General features: G+C 39.0%; 1 protein-coding gene across 1 annotated transcript; it reads left to right on the top strand.

Annotated features, from left to right (window-relative positions):
* Positions 1 to 101: 101 nt before the first annotated feature.
* On the top strand, positions 102 to 14,839 carry scgn (secretagogin, EF-hand calcium binding protein). Its single transcript, XM_040012815.1, has 11 exons — positions 102 to 1,011; positions 1,437 to 1,507; positions 4,800 to 4,892; positions 7,793 to 7,882; positions 9,619 to 9,675; positions 10,008 to 10,085; positions 10,657 to 10,712; positions 10,913 to 10,958; positions 11,090 to 11,149; positions 12,799 to 12,867; positions 14,376 to 14,839. Exons 1-11 carry the CDS (start codon positions 942 to 944, stop codon positions 14,502 to 14,504), a joined length of 819 nt encoding a protein of 272 aa, XP_039868749.1. The 5' UTR covers positions 102 to 941; the 3' UTR covers positions 14,505 to 14,839.
* The last annotated feature ends 6,832 nt before the right edge of the window (positions 14,840 to 21,671 follow it).

Here is a 21,671-nt window from a genome sequence, read left to right as displayed (position 1 = left end):
CGGACATCTGTGGTATCGCGTGAAAGATAGTTTCCAATTTCCTTCCAAACTTGAGTGTCCACATCGTTTCTGTTGGTGGGAGAAACATGAAAATAACTCGTAGCATTAAGTTTAGACCTCGGTGTCTACGTGTGTGACTGCATGATGTGACTGTGAGTTGTACTGTATGTATATATGTGCTGTCATACATGTAGGTGTGTGTATATATGTATGTGTAACATATGCACGTGTAATATACTTACATATGATATAGCCACACACCTATGTGACCGCAGCGAATCCTATATTGTTTTGGTACTAAGTACACTTGTATACTAGGGATTTGTTTGTAACTTATTTGGAATAATAAAAAAAAAAAAATTAAAAAAAGCAAACAGTGGCCGGTGATGTCTTGATCATTTGTTGGTTTTCCTCTCACTTGTTTATAAATGTAGAAATGAATTCTTTGTACGTAATTATTTATTAAACGTAATCACTTTAGGTTTACTTTGATTGTTAATGCACTTCAATGTGTTTTTGTTGTTTGGTTGTTTCCTTCTGTCATTAATACATCACTTGTTCTGTTTGGACACGGTTAAATATGTTCCACTAAGTCTGATGATGGGCATTTCTTCATGCAATTAATACTGATTAAAATAATTTTACAGGCTATAACATTTGTCACGTTGTGTGTATCTGCTGTTCCAGTTGAAGATCTGCTTTGCAGTGTAGCTAAACAACCACCAGATGGCAAATACAGTAGTGTTGTTCCTTCTGTGTGTGAACTGTGTGTTTCTCTCTCTCCCTACACACACATACACAGAGGAAGGAGGAGTGGTTTTTCACTTAGTCACAAAAAGGATATGTCAACCAAGCAGGCTACAGTGTAAAAACAGTTTGTCACCTCAGACGTCGTTCTTTCTGTATGTGTAAAGTTCACAGCCTGCTTTTCCTTAATAAACATGGACTCTGCCTTTGAGGACCTGGACGCAGCTGGTTTCCTGGAGATATGGCAACACTTTGATGCAGATGGTAAGGACATTCACTCATGTCTTCTTATTGTTCTTATAATAAAACATAAAACAGAGTGGAGTACCTAGAATTATTATTTTTGTCATTGCTAGACATTTAAGAAAGGTGACCTTTCATGAAGTTGAAATATTAGTATGCTACATATAATCACATTTAAAAGAAATATAAAAAAGAAGAGAATAAGTGAGTTGTTCATTTCCTGTAGGAACTTTGTATTAATCACATCTGAAAAGATTAGATAAAACAAAGAGGGTGTTGAATACTTAGCAGTAGTGCAAAGTTGCACAAGACACCTAAAAATATGAACTCAGCTTGTTTATGGTAGAGCTACTTCTCCACTAGGTATTTATTTATTTATTTGAAAGAAAATCCAACTTTGTTTAATTGTTAATGACATCGGGATTTTCTTTTTTATAATTGGACAGATAATGGCTACATTGAGGGCAAAGAGCTTGATGACTTTTTCCGTCACATGATGAAAAGACTGCGTCCACAGGTAAGTCGCCTCTGGATGAATTATTGCGATGACAGCTGTTAAATACAGTCAAGGGCAGCTGATCAAGCACAATGCTGAAAATTATAGCATCGTAACATCTGATCCTGACACTCTGTGTGCATGTAGTATGATTTTATCTCTATATAGTATCAGTAGAAGTAGTGGTGTAGAAATTTGCATGAAGGCCTGCATTTTATAGATTGTTTAGTCTAATGCTTTTCTATTTCTGTTGCCACAAAATTTACAAATTGCTGCACAGTAGGAGGTATTTTCTTCTTTTTGGTCTCATGAATTCACTGGAGGCAGTTTATGAAAAGAAAAGCGTGAATTGGGTAATCCCAATTTTAATTCAGACACAGAATTCACAGCATTTTCTGCCGTGTGGGCAGCTGAACATCTATGGAGCTATCTAAAATGGGTGGGGTGACTTAAGGATGTTAGGCACAACTCAATTAAAGAGCTCTGGGCACTGTCAGGAAAAGCACTTGACGTGATTAGAAACTGGCCATTTCTGTGTGTTTTGTGCACTAATGACACATCGTGTTTACTGAGGAACGTTATAGTACTGTTGTCTTGAAAAAAAGACGGAGCCAGCTCTTTCCTAATGGACACTGAGACGAGCACACATCTATTAGCACACGTTCGTGTTTGCATGTGTGTTTATCAGTGGAACTCCCTTGGATACTAATTATGTAGTACTACTAGTACAAACAGACCACCAACCACATGTCCTTTTTGTCTTTCTGATGTTTGCTTTCCATCCATAATGCTCCCCCAAGGTGATATAGTGTTTGGTGTGTTTGTTTTTGTGCTACAAAAGCACTTGACAGTCATTCTGTTTTTTTCTATTCATTGCTTTTGAACTATTGGGCAGCATCAGCCACACAGTGCTCTTTTGTTTGTTCTTTTGTTTCCTGGAGTGCATCATGCCACATAATTATGCATGTGGTGCAAAATATTGTACAAGAATTGCTCACAAGTTGCATACTCAGGTTTTATGTGATACATTGCAAGTGTAATGTGGCAGTAAAATCTAAACAATGCTCAAGTTAGTATTGTGCTAGTCTAGAAAAACATGTTTTTCAAATTAAGTTGTTTGCTTTAAAATCTTTACTTAGCAACAGAGTGAGTGATACAAGGCTAATGCTCAAGAGCAATACTCTTCCTGCAATGAGAAGGGCTGTCACCTTGTAGTCTGCAGACTGTGTACACTGCATTGGATGAAGCAGAGAGTCAGACTTCAGCCCCTTAGATCCACAGGTTTCTATAGTTACTGTTACAGAGTGGTTCATGGTTAAAAAAGAACTGAAAGATGAGCTGCTAAATATACTTTAAAAGAACTTCAGTGGCTCAAAATTATCGCCTTCAGTTGATTCACACTTATCTGACATCTGGCAGAGAAAGAAACTGGTCTGCAGAGGAAATGAAAGAAGCTGAGATAAGCATGCAACAAACTAACTCTGCACTGCTTTTTCTTTCTTTTTATGGTCTATTTATTTTTGTTTACAGTCTATTAGAAAGTGTTTTCTTTATTCTTGAATGCAACTCTAGTACAGTGTTGTGCATCAAATAGCAAGTTAAGAATCCATCAGATAAAAGCACATAATTGAGATGGTAATGGAAAATAAAAAGACCCAGCACAGTCTGTCCACTGGGAATCTCAATGGATCAGTGTTGTTCTATTCTAGGTGAAGACTCAAAGCACTTTACACAATATGCCTCATTCACACCCATTCATACTAGTACGTTTTTCTATCTAAGTGCTTTCTATCTAACAATTAGATATTCCAATGAATACATCGAAGAGTAATTTGTGGGTTGAGTATCTTAGCCAAGGATACTTTGGCGACCAGCCAGGGATCGAACCACCAACCTTCCACTGAGTAGAAGACCTACTCACCTAATGAGCTCCAGTCACTCCAGTCACAAGCCTCTGGATTGTTGTTAGGGTACTATATAAACCGAATGACTGATAAATGAACTGAAAAAGATCTCATTTTGTCCTAAAAGTTGTCAGCTCTCTCAGGACTGCTCTTTGACTTGAGTCAACAGGTTGGTCTGGCAGTAATTACAACGAGCTCGCACAGGTCCCGAGGATGGTTTCCAGTGGATGGATCAGTCGGCTCTGAGCCCGTTTTTGTTGGCATGGTGATAGACAGGCTGGCAGTGGAGATCAAAGCAGTAGTCTTAGAAAGCGATGATGTTCCCAGACAACTTTGTGACCTGTAGTTCGAATACGGAGCAAGTAGAAAGGCCCTGCAGAGGTGGGGGTATGCCCTGGATAATAGAGGAATTAAATTTGAAGTAAGACAGAATATGTGAATGAGAGAGAGGTGTGGAAAAGTGAAGCTGCAAGGAGTTGAGGTATTCAACGTAGAGTAGTTTAAATACACTAGAGAGAAGTAAAGAAACGAGTGCAGGTAGGGTGGAGTGAGCGGAGAGGAGTGTGGGGGATGATTTGCAACAGAAGGAGCAGCAAGAGATCAAGGGAATGTTTACAAGATAGTAGTGAAACCTGCTGTGATGTATGGTTGGGAGATGCTAGCACTAACAAAGAGAGAGGAGGCTGAGCTGGAGGTGGCAGAGCTGAGGAAGCTGAGATTTTCACTAGGAAAGACCAGGACGGGATTAGAAATGAAAACATCAGATAGACAGCTCGGGTTCTACATTTTGGAGACAAAGTTAGAGAAGCAAGTTTGAGCTGTATTTAACATGTGCAGAGGAGGGATAGCTGATATATTGGACAGAGGGGGTTTGAGGTGGAGCTGCTAGGCAGGTGGGAAAGAGGAAGACCTCAGAGGAGGTTCATAGATGTTGTGAAGGGGGGCGTGCAGAGTGACAGGAGAATGGTAGAGGGTAGATGTAGGCAGGTGATCTCCTGCAGTGATAATGTAGTGAGTAGTGAGAATGGGAATGTGAAAAGGAAGGCCAATTAAGTGAACTGTGGGATAAGCTGTGGATCAGTTAGCCTGGGGTAGAGAAAGCAGACCTTGAGAGAAAAAAAAGTCTTAGATTAAATAAGTATCCATGGTGACACTGCTTAAAATAAGTGTGACTCACCCATTGAAGTATTATGTTCAATATCTTTGATTCTTAAGATTCTCAAATATATAGTAAGCAACCTGTATGTAATAGCATAACTGGATTTATCTTATATATTATATTTTATTACTGTGTACATTTAGAACCGTTGTTTATTCCACACTGTAGCTGCCTTTCAGTTAAACCGTGTACTGGTTTTGTAATGGTTGAGTTTGGATAGAGAATCAATGTTTTGTTTTAATCTGTACAGGACAAAGTCACTGAAGAAGATGTCCAGAATTTGAAGAAAAGGTTTATGTCTGCCTATGATGTCACTGCCGACGGGAAACTACAGATTCAGGAGGTACAGCCAGTTATGTCTCATAACACACATGAATTCTCCTTTTTTCTTTAATACCAAAGCAAAATGTGAAAATTTAAGCTGTACAATTCTAGACTTTGGTGTGCACAAACATCCAGCATGACACTACAAGTCACTCTCTGATAACTTGTTTAGCTTCTTGGGCTAACTTCCTGTTTTCTATACACTTTGTCTATTCAAGTCCTCCTATCACTTCTTTAGCTGCATGTCCTTTTCTTCTTTTATTTACCTCATCTATGTATGACAGTAGCTCAGTCTGTATGTTATCTAAGAAGAACTGAAATTATTCGGACTAATGGGGGTTATCCAAAGTTATCCTTGCAGCGAAAAGACAGCCAGAGGAGAATAGCACGAAAATCCTAATTTAAAGAGTAACAGTCCATATAATAAATATCAGTTTGCTCTATATACAATGTATAAACTGTACTCTTTTGTTCTTTTGATGCTTACATTATGCAGTGTAAACAATATACTGGCATTGTGAAAGGCCCACTGATTTATTTTAATTCTTCAAACATCGACATCATTTTTTTGGGTTTTAACCAGGGTTAATTCTTACAGGACGTTCTGATTTATTCCATTTATTTCCTTAAATCAAATGTGACTGACAAGTTAACATGCAGCAGCTGTTCCCCTGAATTTTACAGACATATTTATATGTCGCTGCTCTCCCGAGCTCCACTCTGGGTAATTGATGCACCTCCCAGCTAAGCAGTAGCCACAGTGCTTCATCAGAGCAATGAAATGAATTATGTTTCCTTCTAACACAGAAACTTTCAGCCATTCATTAGACCATTCCCATGTGTGCAGCAACCACAGACACAAAAGCTTAGGCATTTACTCAGAAAGCTGAAAATAAAAATCAATACATATCTTCCCTAAGTGCCCCGTTGAAGATTTACTGTGACCGAGGCAGGGACAGAGTATTCTTTGTAGCTTCATGTTCTGCCCATCTGAATTTCCCGACACAGTTTCAAAACCATAACTCAGGTTTTATGTCAGTAATTGCTTATAAAAATTTCCAGTCTGGTAACAATCATCCTTTTGTGCCAACTCTGTTTGTGTGGATGTCACTATAATCATTTTTATGTAAGCTATTATAATTGTTGTGCTTAATTTAGCAGGTGATTCAAGCTCTTGTCCAAACAAATGGAAAGGCAATCGTAGTTTCAGTACACCTGTTAAATCAAGCAAATATCTAATAAGCCAAACCTGTGGTAGCAATCAAATTCAACAAAGTCAAGATGACCCGCTGAAGGTCAAACTGACCTTCAGAGCTGGGGACGAACGGTGATTTAAATGAACATGGTGTGTTTTTTGGTGCCAGACGGGCAGCTCCGAGTATTTCAGAAACGGCTGATCTACTGGGATTTTCACACACAGCCATCTCTAGAGTTTTCAAAGAATGTTCTGAATAAGAGAAAATATTCAGAGAGTGCCAGTACTGTGGTGCTTTGCTGACGTGAGAGGTCAGAGAATGGCCAGAACTCTTGGAGCTAATAAGAAGGCAACAGTAAATTAAATATCCACTCATTACAAACAGATGGTGAATCTTGAAGTAGATAGGCTACAGCAGCAGAAGACTGGATGCTGCCTGATATGATGAGTCTCAATTTTCGGTATTACACCATTGTTGGCACAATTTCGCACTAACTGAACACTACAGGCTACCTGAAGACTTTACTTCCACCAGTGTGTGCCCACCTTCTAATGGCTGCTTCCAGTAGGATAATGTGTACAATGCTCTGTGGTACTAGCTCAGAAACTGAACTAGTTCAGAGACAAGTTCAGTCTCTGAGACAAGTTCAGTCTCTAAACAGAGTATGTAGTAAACTAACACCTCTGTTCAAACACTTCTCTTGTCATACTTGTCATAGAGAGTCCTCCAGATGTGTGTGCAAGATTCAAGGTGACAGAGCTTTAGCTGCGATGCTCCACACACACATTCATAAAGACTGCAGTTATCATTTTTAACAAAGTGTAGCTAATGTTCAGTCTCAACACATAAAAATTCACTACATGTAAATGTGTGCTAGGACATATATTGAGCATTTTATTTGCATCATAGTGGTATAAGTTGAAATACTTATTTAAGTCATATCATTTATAGATGTAGCATCTCATCTGGGTTTGTACCAGGAATTGCTACACACTTGAAGATAAATGTGTCTGAATCAACCACTTTTTGGGTCATGATGCCATCTCCCCACCCTGCACGCTTGAGACATCCTCACATACATTATTAGTAGGAAGTCAAAAACCCAGAAAGCCACAATATCCTGTCTCTGCTGCAGTTGCTGTTTCTATAAATGAGTGATCTGTTTAAGTGCACTTAGCAAACAAACTGTTGTGTGCCAGATATACATCATGGCATGAATTCTTTGGTGTGTGCAACTGTTATGTTGCGACCACATGCCTCACTGGCAAAAAGAAAACTTACAGAGGTCTGTTTTGCATCTGTGACTTTTGTTTCACGGCATTAAAGCGAGCTAAGAAAAAAACATTAAGCAACACTTGTTTAAGCAATCAGCTCTTTAAAAGCCACATATTTTGTGCAGTAAACAATTTTGTTTTACTATAGGTCTCATCAGGATTTGTGACCTGAATGCGCCAGTATTATCTCGTGTTTTAGTAGGAATGATGATCGAAGATGGTTTAATCTGCTAATGGAGGCCTGATGTTGGTTAGAAGGACAGACAAGAGTAAAGCATCATGAACTGGAGAGGAGCCAGGATGGGCTAGTGCAGGACCACACCTAAATTAAATCATCCCCATGTGTTGTCTCCCAATATGGAAACTTTAGTCGAGAATTAAGATGAAAAGCTTCACGGAGCATCATCATTGTCTTTACTCAGATTTTTGTGTCTGTTTTTATTTTCCAGCTGGCCCACATGATCCTGCCTGAGGATGAAAACTTCCTTTTAGTTTTCCGCAGAGAAAATCCTCTGGACAACACTGTTGAATTCATGACGGTAAGGTCAAAAATAACACACGAGAGCAGAGCATGGCATGACCTAAGCATCGCCCATCAACAATTTTAACAATTAAAAGTAATGCCAGTAGTATTAAAACCTCTCAAACCCCAGTGGTATCTTGATGGCCCAGGCTTTGAGGCTTGCATATGGAGAACACACCGTTAAAGATCTGATTAGTGGACTGTTTTTTATATCCTCAAATGACACATTATTTCACTGGACATCATCGTCCTTTTTTTGCACGTTGGAAGAGTATGAATGGGCTCAGGTGTTCTTTTATTTGATTAAGTTGATTAAAAAATCTTCATGGCAGGTCAGATTCAACAAGTCGCATGTGAGATTTCTGCATGAACGCTTGCACCTACTGATTGTTGTTTGAAATGCTTTACAGTGTGGTGATAGCCCATTGTGGTTCTTCAAACCTTCAACAGGTTTTCCTGAATATATTACCCAAATTACTCACCCATCGAAATCACTGAGTTCAGGTGTTCCACTTCACTTCTGTGCTCACAGGGGTAAAATTAACAAACAAAGAATGGGTCGCTCTTCCACAAAGGGAATTCCAGGGTGGTACCGTGATAGGATGCCACCTGTGCTACAAGTAAAATTTCCTCACACTTAAATTTTCCACTGTCAGCTGTTAGTGGTATTAAAAAAAAGGTGGAAGTGATTGGGAGTGTCAGCATTTCATCCATGGAGTAGTAGGCCATGTAAAATTAAAGCGCAGCAATTTAGTGGATGCTGAGGTGCATGTTCTGCAACTTTCTGCAGAGTCAGTTGCTACTGACCTCCAAACTTCATATGACCTTCAGATTAGTACAAGAACAAAGAGCAGAAAGAGCTTCATGGCATGGGTTTCCACAGCCGAGCACCTGCATCCACACCTTACATCACCAAGTGCATGTAAAGTGTCAGCTGCAGTGGAGCCGTGTTCTCTCATCCTCTTCTCCCTCTGGCAATCCGATGGCTAGGTTTGATGGTTGCCAAGAGAACAGTACTTGTCTGCTGGACTGTGCCAAGTATAAAGTTTAGTGGAGGAGGGATTATGGTGTGAGGTTGTTTTTTGGGGAGTTGGACTCGGTCTCTTAGTTCCAGAACGCTCTGTGCTTCAGCATACCAAGACATTTTGGAAAATGTCATGCTCCCAACTTTGTGGGAACAATTCGGGGATGGCCCCTGCCTGTTCCAACATGACTGCGCACCAGCACACAAAGTAAGGTCCAGAAAGACACGGAATGAGCACTTTTGGTGTGGGAGAACTTCACTGGCCTGCACAGAGTCCTGACCTCAACCGATTTGGGATGAATTAGAGCGGTCTGGTCCAACATCAGCGTCTGAACTCACATGTGTGTTTCTGGAAGAATCTTCACTAATTCCCATAAACACACTCCTAAACCTTGTGGGAAAGCCGTCCTAGAAGATATGAAGCCGTTATAGCTGAAAAGGGTGGTCTGACATCATATTAAATCCTATGGATAAAGAATGAGATGTCACACAAATGTGTTTGCATGTGAAGGCAGACAAGTGAGTACTGTTGGCAATAAATCTATAATAATCTATCTAAAGTAAATCTGCACTGCACTTCCAGGGAATTTCACCAGCAAACTGCAATTCTCTTTAGTTAATATCCTGTAAAAACACGATGATATGAGTTACTGTGATTTTACAGTATTCAGATAGTCTCAATAACCGCGGGACATCACATGTAATACTTTGCTGATTTGCCTGTTTAGATATGGAGGAAGTATGATGTTGACTGCAGTGGCTACATATCGGCTCAGGAGCTGAAGGTAACAAAAATAAACTCCTTGTGAAGCAGAAGCATTTAATGTGTCTTTTCCTCACTGACTGTTTCCTGTTCTTCCACATACCAAGATGCAATCTTTTTCTTCAGAATAGAGATTCGTTGTTTTTGGTGTGATCTAGTAATGGCTGTTTGATTTAGAGATATACTGTGCTTTAAATGCATATCAATGCTGTGAATGTCTTTACTTTTTTTTCATACCGTGCATAAATAAAGCGCTATTTTTGTTTTGGTTTTGTTTTGTTTTTTTGCAGAATTTGTAAACTAGAACTCCTAGAACTGACTGTTTTGCTGTTTGATTATTTGATAAACCGACAGGCTTTCCTGAAAGACTTGTTCGAGCTGCAGCACAAGGAAGTGACACCAGACAAGCTGGAGGACTACACTGATGCAATGGTAGTAAATCCAACTCTTGAATTAAGTGCGATTAGTCCTTGCTGACAGTTTATGCTGTTGATTCAGTGTGAAGCTGGACTCATCGGCCCCTTCATTGACTTAACTGTTAGCCGGATCGCCTGTTGCATTTCCTGTGTGGCTGTGTAAAGCTGGTAAACAAGTTGTGAGTTTCCTGTATGTTGACTTGTATTGGTTGTCCCCAAAACATTACTTGTTTTTATTTATTTTTTATTAGAGATTTTTGCAATTCTTGTGATGTCATTTTGTTGGTATTTTCTTTGCTTTTGCGGCTATCAAATGACAAAAGGATCAAAATCGAGCAATATCAAATACAAATTATTTTTCCCCAGTTACTTTTCTACCAGCTTCAAGTGTCAGACAGCCTATTCCTTCTCCTTTATACTTTTCATTTTACAAGAGATTGATTCTTCCACAGAGTCAGACAGATTGATGAGTGGCTCTAGAGTCTCAGGTGGTTTTAAGAAAAAAGGCAGAAAAACAAAGAAATAAGACAGACGTTCACTGAGGGTTATGTTTTTCATGCTTCTTAACACATCCTGTTTACTTGCAGATGAAAATCTTTGACAAAAACAAGGACGGACGTTTGGATCTGAACGATCTGGCGAGGTATGGCTCAAAGATTCTTGCTCAGTGATAACAGCTCAAGACTCTACATGTCTCAGAATGAATTCCACTGTCTCTTACCGGATACACAGAATGTCCGTTTGTTTAGTTATTCTGTAAGAATGAATGAAACTATTCATAAGATTATTTCAAAGCTGGTGATACAAACTATTTCCCTGTTTTTTCCATGTTTTTCCCGTAAGGATTTTAGCTTTAGAAGAAAATTTCCTTCTCCAGTTCCGAATGGATGTAAGTTTCTTCTTTATGTTGCTCTTTCATAAGTTTTGTAACTGGATCAACAACAGATTAAAATCTATGATTAAATCAAATTCTTGTTTAACTTTTTTCCCTCCTCCCGTCTCGTCCCTTGTTCATCCAAGGCCTGCAGTAAAGACGAGAGAAAGAGAGACTTTGAGAAGATCTTTAACCACTATGATGTTGTAAGTACAATAATACAGTGAGTGGATGAAAGACAATCATTTCCAGACATGTTTTCCACGTTATTCATCAGCACATTCTGAAAGAAAATATGGGAATATTGCGGTAAGACATCGTGTGGAACAAGTGACACATGATCACTACATTTGTTGCGCCTCTAAAATGTTGCATCTGCACTGTATTCCAACTTCTCAGTGTACTGTTAATTGTTACGGCAAGTCGTAGCAGATAGTTGTGATGAATCACATGATCGATCTCAGTGGAAGACAACACGTAACTGAAGACATAAGCAAGGAGGCACAAAATACAGGGGATATTTAGTAGGAGTAAACCAAATTAGGTATTACTCTGCAGGTATTTTTACATGCCACACGATGTGCAGCTATGTGCAGGTTTATTAACTGTCCATCTCTAACAAATATTTCTTTGGTTGCTTGTTCAACAAGCTAGAGACTAAAGGGGGAAAGGCTGCTGTCTGGCTCAGTGTTAAACTGACTGAATATTAAAATAAAATCTGCATCTATGTAGACAAACACTATTTGGCTTGCCAAATGCAAACCTAGGGGTCAAATAAAATTGGATGTTTGGATTCAGGTTTTCCTTGTTAAAACAAAGCAGATATTTTTTGCTGTAGCAAGTACAAAAAATAATAATTTCAGCAGAAATCATGAGCAAAGCACCCTGTGGTGATAAAGCTGCCGGCAGTGGACGGCTGTATAATATATTATTTTCTGTGCCTGCAGTTGCCAATTTCCATGTAGTGTGTCGATCAGATTGTAACATAAAACATGGGTTCAGCAGTCTCTTTTCAACTTGTTATTGAATCCCCAGGGCAGATATCATCAGCACTATTGTCTTCCTGTGCCAATTAATAGCACTCACAGATTTGCATACTGTGCTGCGGTGGGCTCGGTACATCTGTAATCTAGATGATGATGTAAATAATCCATTATGTAGTCAAATCACACTCTGGGATGATGAGTTAACGCTGTCATTCTGATTAATCAAACACCTACTGCAGCCTGAGAACCCTCCAATAAGCCCACATATTCTCTAAGGTAATCTGCATGCAGTTGTCAAGTTATACCTGAGGAAATGATCTGAATGAACCCTTTTTTTCTGTACTTGGATACATGATCAAATCAGCTTACTGACAATTGTTCTGCATTTTTCAGGATATTAAAGAATAAAGTAGTTTAAGTACTTAACATGTAATAGAGTAGAAAGATGGGAACAAGTTAGTAAGCTAATATTTTAACATAGGCAGAAGGTTAAAGAGCTAAGAGCTGGTCTCATGGTAAAACCCAGTTCTATTCTATAAACATTTAAGTATTTATATGAGTAGTTTTTAGCACAGAATAAAAGACAGTGACGTGATTCCCTAAGATCTGATTTTTAAACTTTTTTCTATGAGTCGTTTCACCGACGCCTGCAATTAATTTCATTCATCCTCTGATGAGTTTCCTTTTCCTTTGTACATAACAATTGTGGGACAACCCTCACCCCTAACTAGCAAACAAAAGAAAGAAAGAAAAAAGGAAAAAGCTGACTGCCTGACTAATGTGAGTGGGAAGTAAGTTACAAAGGATAATAAGCGCCTTTGTTTTTGCCTCTCTACTTTCCTACAACTTCTTTTCTTTTTCTTGTTCAGAGTAAGACAGGAGCACTTGAGGGTCCTGAAGTTGATGGCTTTGTCAAGGATATGATGGGCCTTGTCAGGGTAAGAGTCGGTTCTTTGGTCCACTTAATGTAATGTTTGTGCCAGTCAGAGTAGTACTTAGCTTACCATTACATGTGGAAACCATTTGAATACAAGCGCGCTGATCCACACAGGTGTGCACACGGGTGTTCACTGCTCGTAGACTTAAATTACACCTTTCTTGGCTGCTACTTCAAAGCACATTGTGCACTGTCTGTCCTGCGTGCTGCACAACAACATTGAATATTTAGTATTTACTGCTGTTTACACTTAGCTAGATTAATGCGATGGTGTTGTGTTTAGTATGTTGCTTTGCTTGTTTTCTATTCTTCTTCTCTCAACAGGTGATCCAGGAGATTTTTTTTTCTCCCCCCCTTTCTCACTGTCCCTCTCCCCTTCTGTTTTTCTTTTCCTTCCTCTTTCTTTCTCCCTTTCCTATCCCTCACTCATGTCTGTCCCGTCTGTAACATCTGAAAATAAAATATAATAAATAATAAAAACAAAGGTCGATCAAATGGACCAATACGGCAATGCCACGATGATCCATTTGGCAAAGTAACTCCACTGGGTATCCTTGTTGGTCTTCAGACAACAATTCTGATGGCTAAAGAACCAAATGGGACAGGCAAAAAAATAATAATTAAAAAAAAAAAAAGAGTAGTACTTAGCTGAAAATGATGACATTAGCTTACAAAACATCGTCCTACTGAAGACTATACCCCCCTCTGTTCTTCCACATCTCAGCGGTGGTCTATTGGATCAAGATCTGGTGACTGTGGAGGGCATTTGAGTGCAGTGGACTCATTTTCACGTTCAAGAAAGCAGTTTGAGATGATATAAAAGGATGGGCATGGTCAGCAGTGATGCTCAATTGGTACTAAGGGGCCCAAAATGTGCCAAGAAAATTACACTATTACACCACCACCAACAGTGTGAACCATCTGCCTGATGGCTCCATGTTTTCAAGTCACCAGACGAGGCAGTGTTTTACAACCTGTTTCATTTTGGCCAGCTTGTGCACATTAAAGCAAATGAAACAGGTGTGCCTAACAAAGTGGCCAGAGAATGTATCTGCTCAGTAATTGCTGGTGGCGAAATCATTCATCATCATATGTAAACAAGATTAATCATCAGTCATTGCTCTCCCTGTTGTACCATCTCTCTCCCCTCAACAGCAGAAATGAGAGTTGTTCCTATACAGCTTCACTGTTTTGTGTGTGACCTACATTACGTGTTATGGCGAGTGTGTAATGTTGTGTTTTCTATATGAAACAGATTTATCAGAGTCCCTACTTCCTGAATACAAAAACTGACCATGCTCATGCACACACGCTAATGACACGTTGCTGTAAACAAAAACAAAACTCCTGTTTTCTACCCTTTTTAAAGATGTTTTTCTTTAGTTACACAGATATTAATCTATAATATAAATAAATGCCTGTATGGCTCTAATATTGCAGAAACTGAATACAAAGAAGGGAAAGTCACCACATTAGTTAGAGATGAATTTGTACTTTTCTCCTCTCCAGCCTAATATCACGGGTCCTGAGCTGGACAAGCTGCGAGCCGTTCTGCTGCGTCACTGCGATGTCAACAAGGATGGAAAGATCCAAAGGAACGAGTTAGCTCTGTGTCTGGGAGTCAAGCTGAAAAATTAGAGATCTGTACTGTACTAGTGGATTATGAAACAATGACGCTACGTGTGCTGTTTAATCGATAATAAATGATAGCTAGTGGAATGCTGTGTTATGCTCTAAGTCAAGTTGCTAAGTTATTAAAGGTCAGTATTAATGGTGTATTGGATCCTGATATGCTAGGCCTAATAAGATGCTCTGTGGCGAAATAAAAATGACCTCTGATCTGAAATTACAGGTTATTTGTGCATGAAAACAATGAGGTTTGAATGTTACGTTGAAATGAACTTCAGTGCCATATGATTTGTGGTATATCAGTGTGCTGTTTCATGTGAAAATAAATCCTTTTTTCATTCTGATGTTTTCTTGGAGTACCTTATGCACTTGCATGTTTCTCTGCTTACAGAGAAGGCTTACTCACAGGATGTTGAGACTATTTTTACTGTAATGGTCTGCAGAGGAAATAAACAATGGCATATTGATTTCTCATGTCATGTAAAATCTTTAACCCTCTCAGGCTCAAATTAAGTTTTTGTTGCTAATGCACAAAAGAATACCTGCAGTGGTACTTCTGAGTAAAAAAAACCCTCATAAAATATGTATGTGGGGTAATCAGGTTGTTAGCTTTTAACTGTTGCAAATCTGCAACGCCTGCCTTGAGAGGGTTAAAATGTAAAGCTGGTGTTTCCTGCAGAAAATAATAACATGAAAGCTGCACAGTCTTTGTAGACGAGACGCCTTTTCAGTTTCTTTTATCAGTTTTATCACATTGATGATGATGGCTGCAAAAACACAAGGAAAGAATTATAATGTTTGGAGTGTGCAGAAGCAAATAAGGGGCTACAGAAGGTGTGTCAAACATAAGGCCCAGGGCCAGAATCGGCCTGGCAAAGACTCCAACCTGACCAGCTGAAATGCTTCGGTAAAAGTGAAGCAGGGCGTCAATTTTGTGACTTTTAACTGTGTTTTCATACGTTTAACTACTTTTCCTGCTGATGAAGATCTCAAAGTAAACAAGCAAAAAACAATTAAATGTTCCTGTTTTTGCTGTCTATAGATTTTTTTTTTTTTTTTAAATTAACAAAAACCTTGTTTTATAAATACGGAGCGGTCTGGGCAATGAACTACCAGCACCTTTTCTGTAATATTACGCATCTGTCAAAAAGGAAGACCAAGACATGCTGTGGAAATTCAGTTTCTTCTTCTTCTTCTTTTTTTTTTTAACCTTATATTGAGACATCTCAGAGATTAGTTATTACACTGACAGAAAAGAGAGTTTCACTCATCCAGCCCACTTCTGGGTAAAGTTTGCTGTATGTGACCAACATGTAAAATGAGTTTCACATCCCTGGGCTAAAGATTAATCCAATAGTCTTTTGTTGGCTGATCATTTGTATTCTAAAAACACTGTTTCTGATCAGGCTAAGCTCAATGATCTGCTTAGAGAAGGTCAGGTCTAAATACTCCACCACATACACTGTAACACATGTCATTCTGATCCTTCTCTGCTGACAGCTCACAGAGATGGACAATGTAAACTAAAGCTGTTAAAATAAAAACAGCCCTCAAGCCACTGAAAGGGACTAATGGTGAAGACCTAAAAGCTTTACTCTGGATTACGGAGCCTCATTAACCTTTGAGTCTCCACAAAGCTCCTGTGCGTGTGTGTGTGTGTGTGTGTGAGAGAGAGATCACTCACCAAAGAAGCCTTGCTACCTTTACACTGTTTGCTTTATACAGGTAATAGGTTCAGTTGCGAGTGTTTTCGTGCATGTCTGGTACAGTTCAGGGCTGATTGTGTGTTTTTGTGTGGGCAGAGCAGCTGCTACACAATTGCTGCAAAACACTTTCCCATTATGGCCAACCACCGTATCACATGAATCATTTGCAGTGGATGTTTAACAGCTACTGTAGGCGAGTAGGAGGGAATTTCAATAAAATACAATTTCTATCATCAAGGCTGGAGCACGGTGTATTCAGAATTATTCAGGCCATTTTTTTAGTTTAATCATTCTTGTATTATCAGCTGAATAAAACTTAATTTTAGATGACAGTGCTTTCAGATTGACCTGGACTATATCTGAACCACTATCAGCCTGCCAAAGGCTGACGATATCACAAATATATCTTGAGTCAAAACAGAAGGCTCTTGGATTTTTAGCGCCGCTTTACCGGGAAAATGTAATCTTTTCTTTTCCCAGGAATAAGCTTAGATATAGATGGCTACCTCCTTCATTTATGAATAAAAATGACTGCACGGAGAAAGATCCATATTTTTGTGTAAATAATTTCCACTTTATAATATTGTTTGTATTTATTTAGTGGAGACGTGATGCCTCTTCATATGTGGCCTCGGAGCAAAATATCCCTGAACCACCATTGCTCCAAGCCCCTAAACAGGTTATAAACCTATTAGGTAGAGCTTAATTCTTAAGTAATGACCCATGGATGCATTTATTTTGTAGTGTTCCACTGCAAGAGCTGTGCCTGATACTTTAAAGCTCTTGGAGTATGTCTATTGAAGCCAGACACAATATATGGTTAAAGGGTAGCTATAGTTAAGTCTAAGATATGCAGATCATGTTCACATCTATGCAACTGTTTCTGCAAACATCTGTTAAACTAATCTGAGCAAACAGGAAAGCATACCACATCACTTGTCAAATATGGTGGTGTAGAGGTTTATCTGTGTAGTTTCTCAGTCATCCAGGCCGTGGCACTCTAAGAATCTTGGAAGAAAAGCGAGTGACTTTTATCCTTTTGTACACTGCGCCTAAAGGAGGCCGTCTATGTCCGCGGTGAACAACTGTCACTGAATAAAGGGAGCGTTGTGATACCAACTGTCTGCCACCTACAATGCAGTTTTGCGATCAACATCCACTCACATCTTGTGTCAGGTGACCCCGATGGGTCATCCCCAATAGGGCGAAGCAAGATCTTACAGTGGTTTCACCCCAAAACCTCTGGTGGTAACAAGGCAGACCTTTTTCCACACCTTGGCTCATGTGGTGAAACACATGATTAACAGTTGGTCAACAACCCTTTTAAGGGACAATCCCCTCAGGGTTTTAAATACCTGGGACTTGTGGAGGGGAAACATCTTCAAGAAGCTTCAGGCGCTTTATTTTCAAGCTCCTGAGACAATGTAGAGGTGCACAGGATGTTTCTGTGTGCTTGGATTAAGTTGAATACATTAAAACTCAAAAACAAGTCTGCATGACATTCAATTCTTTAAATGTTCTAGTTCATCCTCAATAGGAAAATCAAATTATTAATAATAGATTTTAATCTATAGTGTCGGTACATTATTGCAGGCTGAAAATGCATTACAAGTCACTTAAGCGAAGGTGTTGCTCTGTTTTTGACCTTAACAGTGCTGATACATTTCATTTATAAAAGCAGATTTTGGTTTTTTGCCAATTCAATGCAAATTTATCATCCAAAAATACTCTGGCTTGTCTGCTTGCGTTCATGTCACACTTTCACAATCAACATCCTGCACCAGGAACCTTCCTCTGGTCTGCACCAGGCTGCACCTGTCAAAATTCACACCAGCCCATATTGCACTTAAAGTGCAAACAGGCAGTTTGTTTTAACCAAACCAAACAGGGAAGGTGTTATAACAGCCTTAGAGACTGTTTAGATTTGGCTTGTTTCTGAGGGCCACCAAAAAAAATCAAACTTGTTTTATGATTTGTTTTGAATGTATTTGCACTATTGTCTTATTAAACGTGAGAAGGGCACCTGCTGGGTTACTGCTTTAACAAGGTAGATTTTACAGCCAAGAATCATTCCTAATTTAATCACGACTGCGTTTTTCCTTTGAGTGGCACATGGCACGTGGCGTCTAATGTGTTTTCACTTTGAAGTCATTATTCTGTCTTTGTGTTCAGTTCCAAGAACTACGATGGCTAATCAGAGCATTGTTTTCCATCAGTGGGACAATTTTCCTGAAAAAAGCAAATAAGTTGTATGTGAAGTTATATCTCATGTTGATGATGAATACAAAATAGTCTTGAATGTAGCATACTAAAGGAACACTTTCAACCGCTGGGAGATTTTTGCTCGACATGTGAAGTTACACCTGTTGTTACAATATTGGTGTGCTAGCTGGAAGCCCTTTGAGTAATTAAGACACAGCTGCTGAACCAATAAGTGCGCGCATATTGGATTGTGTGTGTATGTGTGTGTGCCTGCATGTGAGAGGGAGAGCTGGAAAGAGAAGGAGACACTCCCTTCTGCACAGAACATCATTTTAATATTGGATAATGCTGCCCTCTAGCAGACAGGCAAGGGAGTGAAAAAAACAAAACAAACAAAAAAGCCACCAACAATTTTTGTGATTTTCATTGATAATAAATTGAGTCTGCAAAACAGTTTAAGGTTTATTCTCACTTGTCGCACTCCTAAAGCTTCCTGTTCTCCTATAAACATTGACATATAAAAACAAAAGAAACCCAAAGTGGGACTATCAAATTAAAACTGAGGTCATTAGAGTGTTAAAGTGTCGCACTCATATATGTTATATATACGTTACATATATGTTTGATTTCCTGGTTGATCACTTTTGTGCACGAATGTTCTCTTTATATCCAGAAGAGGCCACTATAGAGCTACGCATGAACACTCTACTTTTTTAACAGTATGTCTGTTTTTTTATTGTTCTCAAAAGCCCAATGTACTCACAGATGCAGACGAGCTCATGGCAGTTTAAAAAGACAAAACAAAAAAACTTTTAGCTGACCACGTGTCCTGACTGGAGGTAAGGCCAGCTAATAAAGAGCCAAGAACATGTTCCACATCTCAAAAAAAAAAAAAAAATCTTTCTTTAGATACATTTTTACTCCCTAAAAACAGAGACCACATGCAATTTGATGGCTAAGCCTAGCTCTTGGGTAAATATCTGCAGGAATGCCCTGCTGCATGAAGCTGCGTGTTGGACGATGCTAAACTGGGAACAATAGGTAGTTAAATTTATGAAGGCAGTGGTGCTGGGCAGACGGCTGACCCCAGTCCTTCTTCCATGTCACTTCTCCAGAATATTCTAACTAAGTAAACACCAAATAAGAAAGGTGCTGTAAATTGTAACCCTTAAAAGCCTGCCTCTGAGCAGTTGCGTTTCAATCCCTCTCCTAGGTGAAACATAACATTCCCACGTTGCCAGTGCTAAATAGCCAGAGGACCTATAAGCTGAACTGTCAACATACTTCACAATCTGCCAGGTCACTGGTTGCCAAGGATTTAACTGAGCAGCTCCATGACCTTTGCAATAGAAGGTCATTCAAAGACAAGATATGTTGTGAAACAAGGGGCCTTTGAATTTATCTCGGAAATTTTTGCTGCAGTTTACCCAAACTCAGAACAGTGAAGTAAAGATTAAATGTTATCATTATGTCACAAACTTCTTTGAGGTTCAGATGCAAAAACACAAAGAAATCGACACAACTTGCTCATTAATAAAGTGGGCCATCACAACATTTCTTCTAACAACCCAACTCTTATGTTTACTTGTTATTTCAGAGCTGTTTAAATGTATCTTTTTTAAATTTATTATTTTGCTACTGGTTTGAATTATTATTAATAATAATAATAATAATGACATCAATAAAACAGTAGATTAAAATAGATTCTAATAAATTAAAATACAGAAACCAGCAAAATACAACCACAAACAACAAATTAAAATAAAACCACACAATTTGACAGCAAGTAAAATCTGCAATCTGTAATTCACACTCCCTATTGTTTATTACTGAATTCATTTATTGTAGCTGATCACTTATTTATTAGGACATCTCAGCACAAAACAGACATTCACGTTTAACCATGTTAATGTTCATAAGTCAAAATGTTTTAATAAAACAAATCTTGCCGGTCATTTCAAACTGTTTATTCTGCAACACAAATTAAGGAATGAAATGAAGTGAGGACTAAGAAATAAAGTCCTTAGTAATCAGGCAGTAAACATGACTATTTCTGTAACAATCATAAAGTTCCAGTGCATTACACAGCACTGAGACTGTGTATACACTTTATGCATTTAAAGGGTATTGGAAGAATAATACTAAGTGTGTGTGGCAGCAGTGATAAAGCCAATGACTCAAACCACCCAAAACGTGTTTATATGCTGACATTTTGAAATTTTCAGCTGCGAATATTTTATTATAAGATACAGAACTTATTTAAAACATGCAATTACAGGCACTCGTACTTAAACATTATGTTTTTAGGGATACTTCTCCTGTAAATGCCCTCATAAATCTAGGAAATTTGTAAAATAATCCCCAAAAATCCAGTGATCGTTGATCTTAATATAAACCAAATGTACTTTAGGCTTCAAAGTCTAAGTCCAAGCCCTTCTGTCAGCTTTTCCAGTCAGACCTCCCTCAGTTAGTTCGTTTTTTGTGCGCCGTTAAACTTGGCTGTGAATTCAATTTTTTATTGTGGTCTGATTTTTATATAAGATCTCCCCCAAGTGGCAGCCATGTGTTCAGTTCTTCAGCCACAAAGATGTTAAAACAAACATCACCATGGAACAGATGAACTCTGCCCTCGGCTGCAAACTGTGACAAACAGAACGCTCAACAGGGTGTCCTGTTGGAAATGCAAAGACTGACTGTGAATAGCATTAAACACGCTTTTGTTGCACTGCTGCTGGCGGTCTCTGCTGCTTCAAAATGACTGTCAGAATGAACATTTTTGTTTTTCCCTCAGAGAACACTGCACATCTTCAAGTTAGATACATGACGCTGATGTGTGCAGGCAGGCACCTCCCAGTTTAAGTACTTTTAAGACAATAAGTGACTCCAAGGGCTGACTGCTTGAAAACTATGATCTGCTACTGAGCAAAAGAAAGTCCCTCGTACTTTATGACCAGATTCAATTACTGCACCCGAAACAGCTGAAAAGTTGAGTCTAAAGCTTCCCTCTCCTTGCACACAGGAAGCCATCGGGTCCCTCTGTTTCCTTCAGCAGAGTATAAAGCCATTTGACATCCTGTTGAAGTGCAGCCTGTGGTTTTTCCATACAACATGTTTTATTAGTTGAAGCTCCACATTGTGTCCATCCACTACCACCCACCATTAGAGACACATGCCTCTGTCCCAGTGATTCAGCTCATATGCAGTGGCATACTGCAAATAAACCCTGACTGAGAGATTTGTGGTGGCCTCCCAAGCTGCTAAACCCACT

Source organism: Simochromis diagramma, unplaced genomic scaffold (assembly GCF_900408965.1).
Source record: "Simochromis diagramma unplaced genomic scaffold, fSimDia1.1 OVJJ01000618.1, whole genome shotgun sequence".
Taxonomy (NCBI): domain Eukaryota; kingdom Metazoa; phylum Chordata; class Actinopteri; order Cichliformes; family Cichlidae; genus Simochromis; species Simochromis diagramma.
This window is presented reverse-complemented; position numbering and strand designations above follow the sequence as displayed.

Bases quoted from the DNA above. Each gene is read 5' to 3' on its own strand.
- scgn (XM_040012815.1), top strand. From the start codon at position 942: ATGGACTCTGCCTTTGAGGACCTGGACGCAGCTGGTTTCCTGGAGATA. The intron at 10,086-10,656 runs GTAGTAAATCCA...GTTTACTTGCAG, and splicing joins AGGACTACACTGATGCAATG to ATGAAAATCTTTGACAAAAA. The intron at 10,713-10,912 runs GTATGGCTCAAA...TTTTCCCGTAAG, and splicing joins GATCTGAACGATCTGGCGAG to GATTTTAGCTTTAGAAGAAA.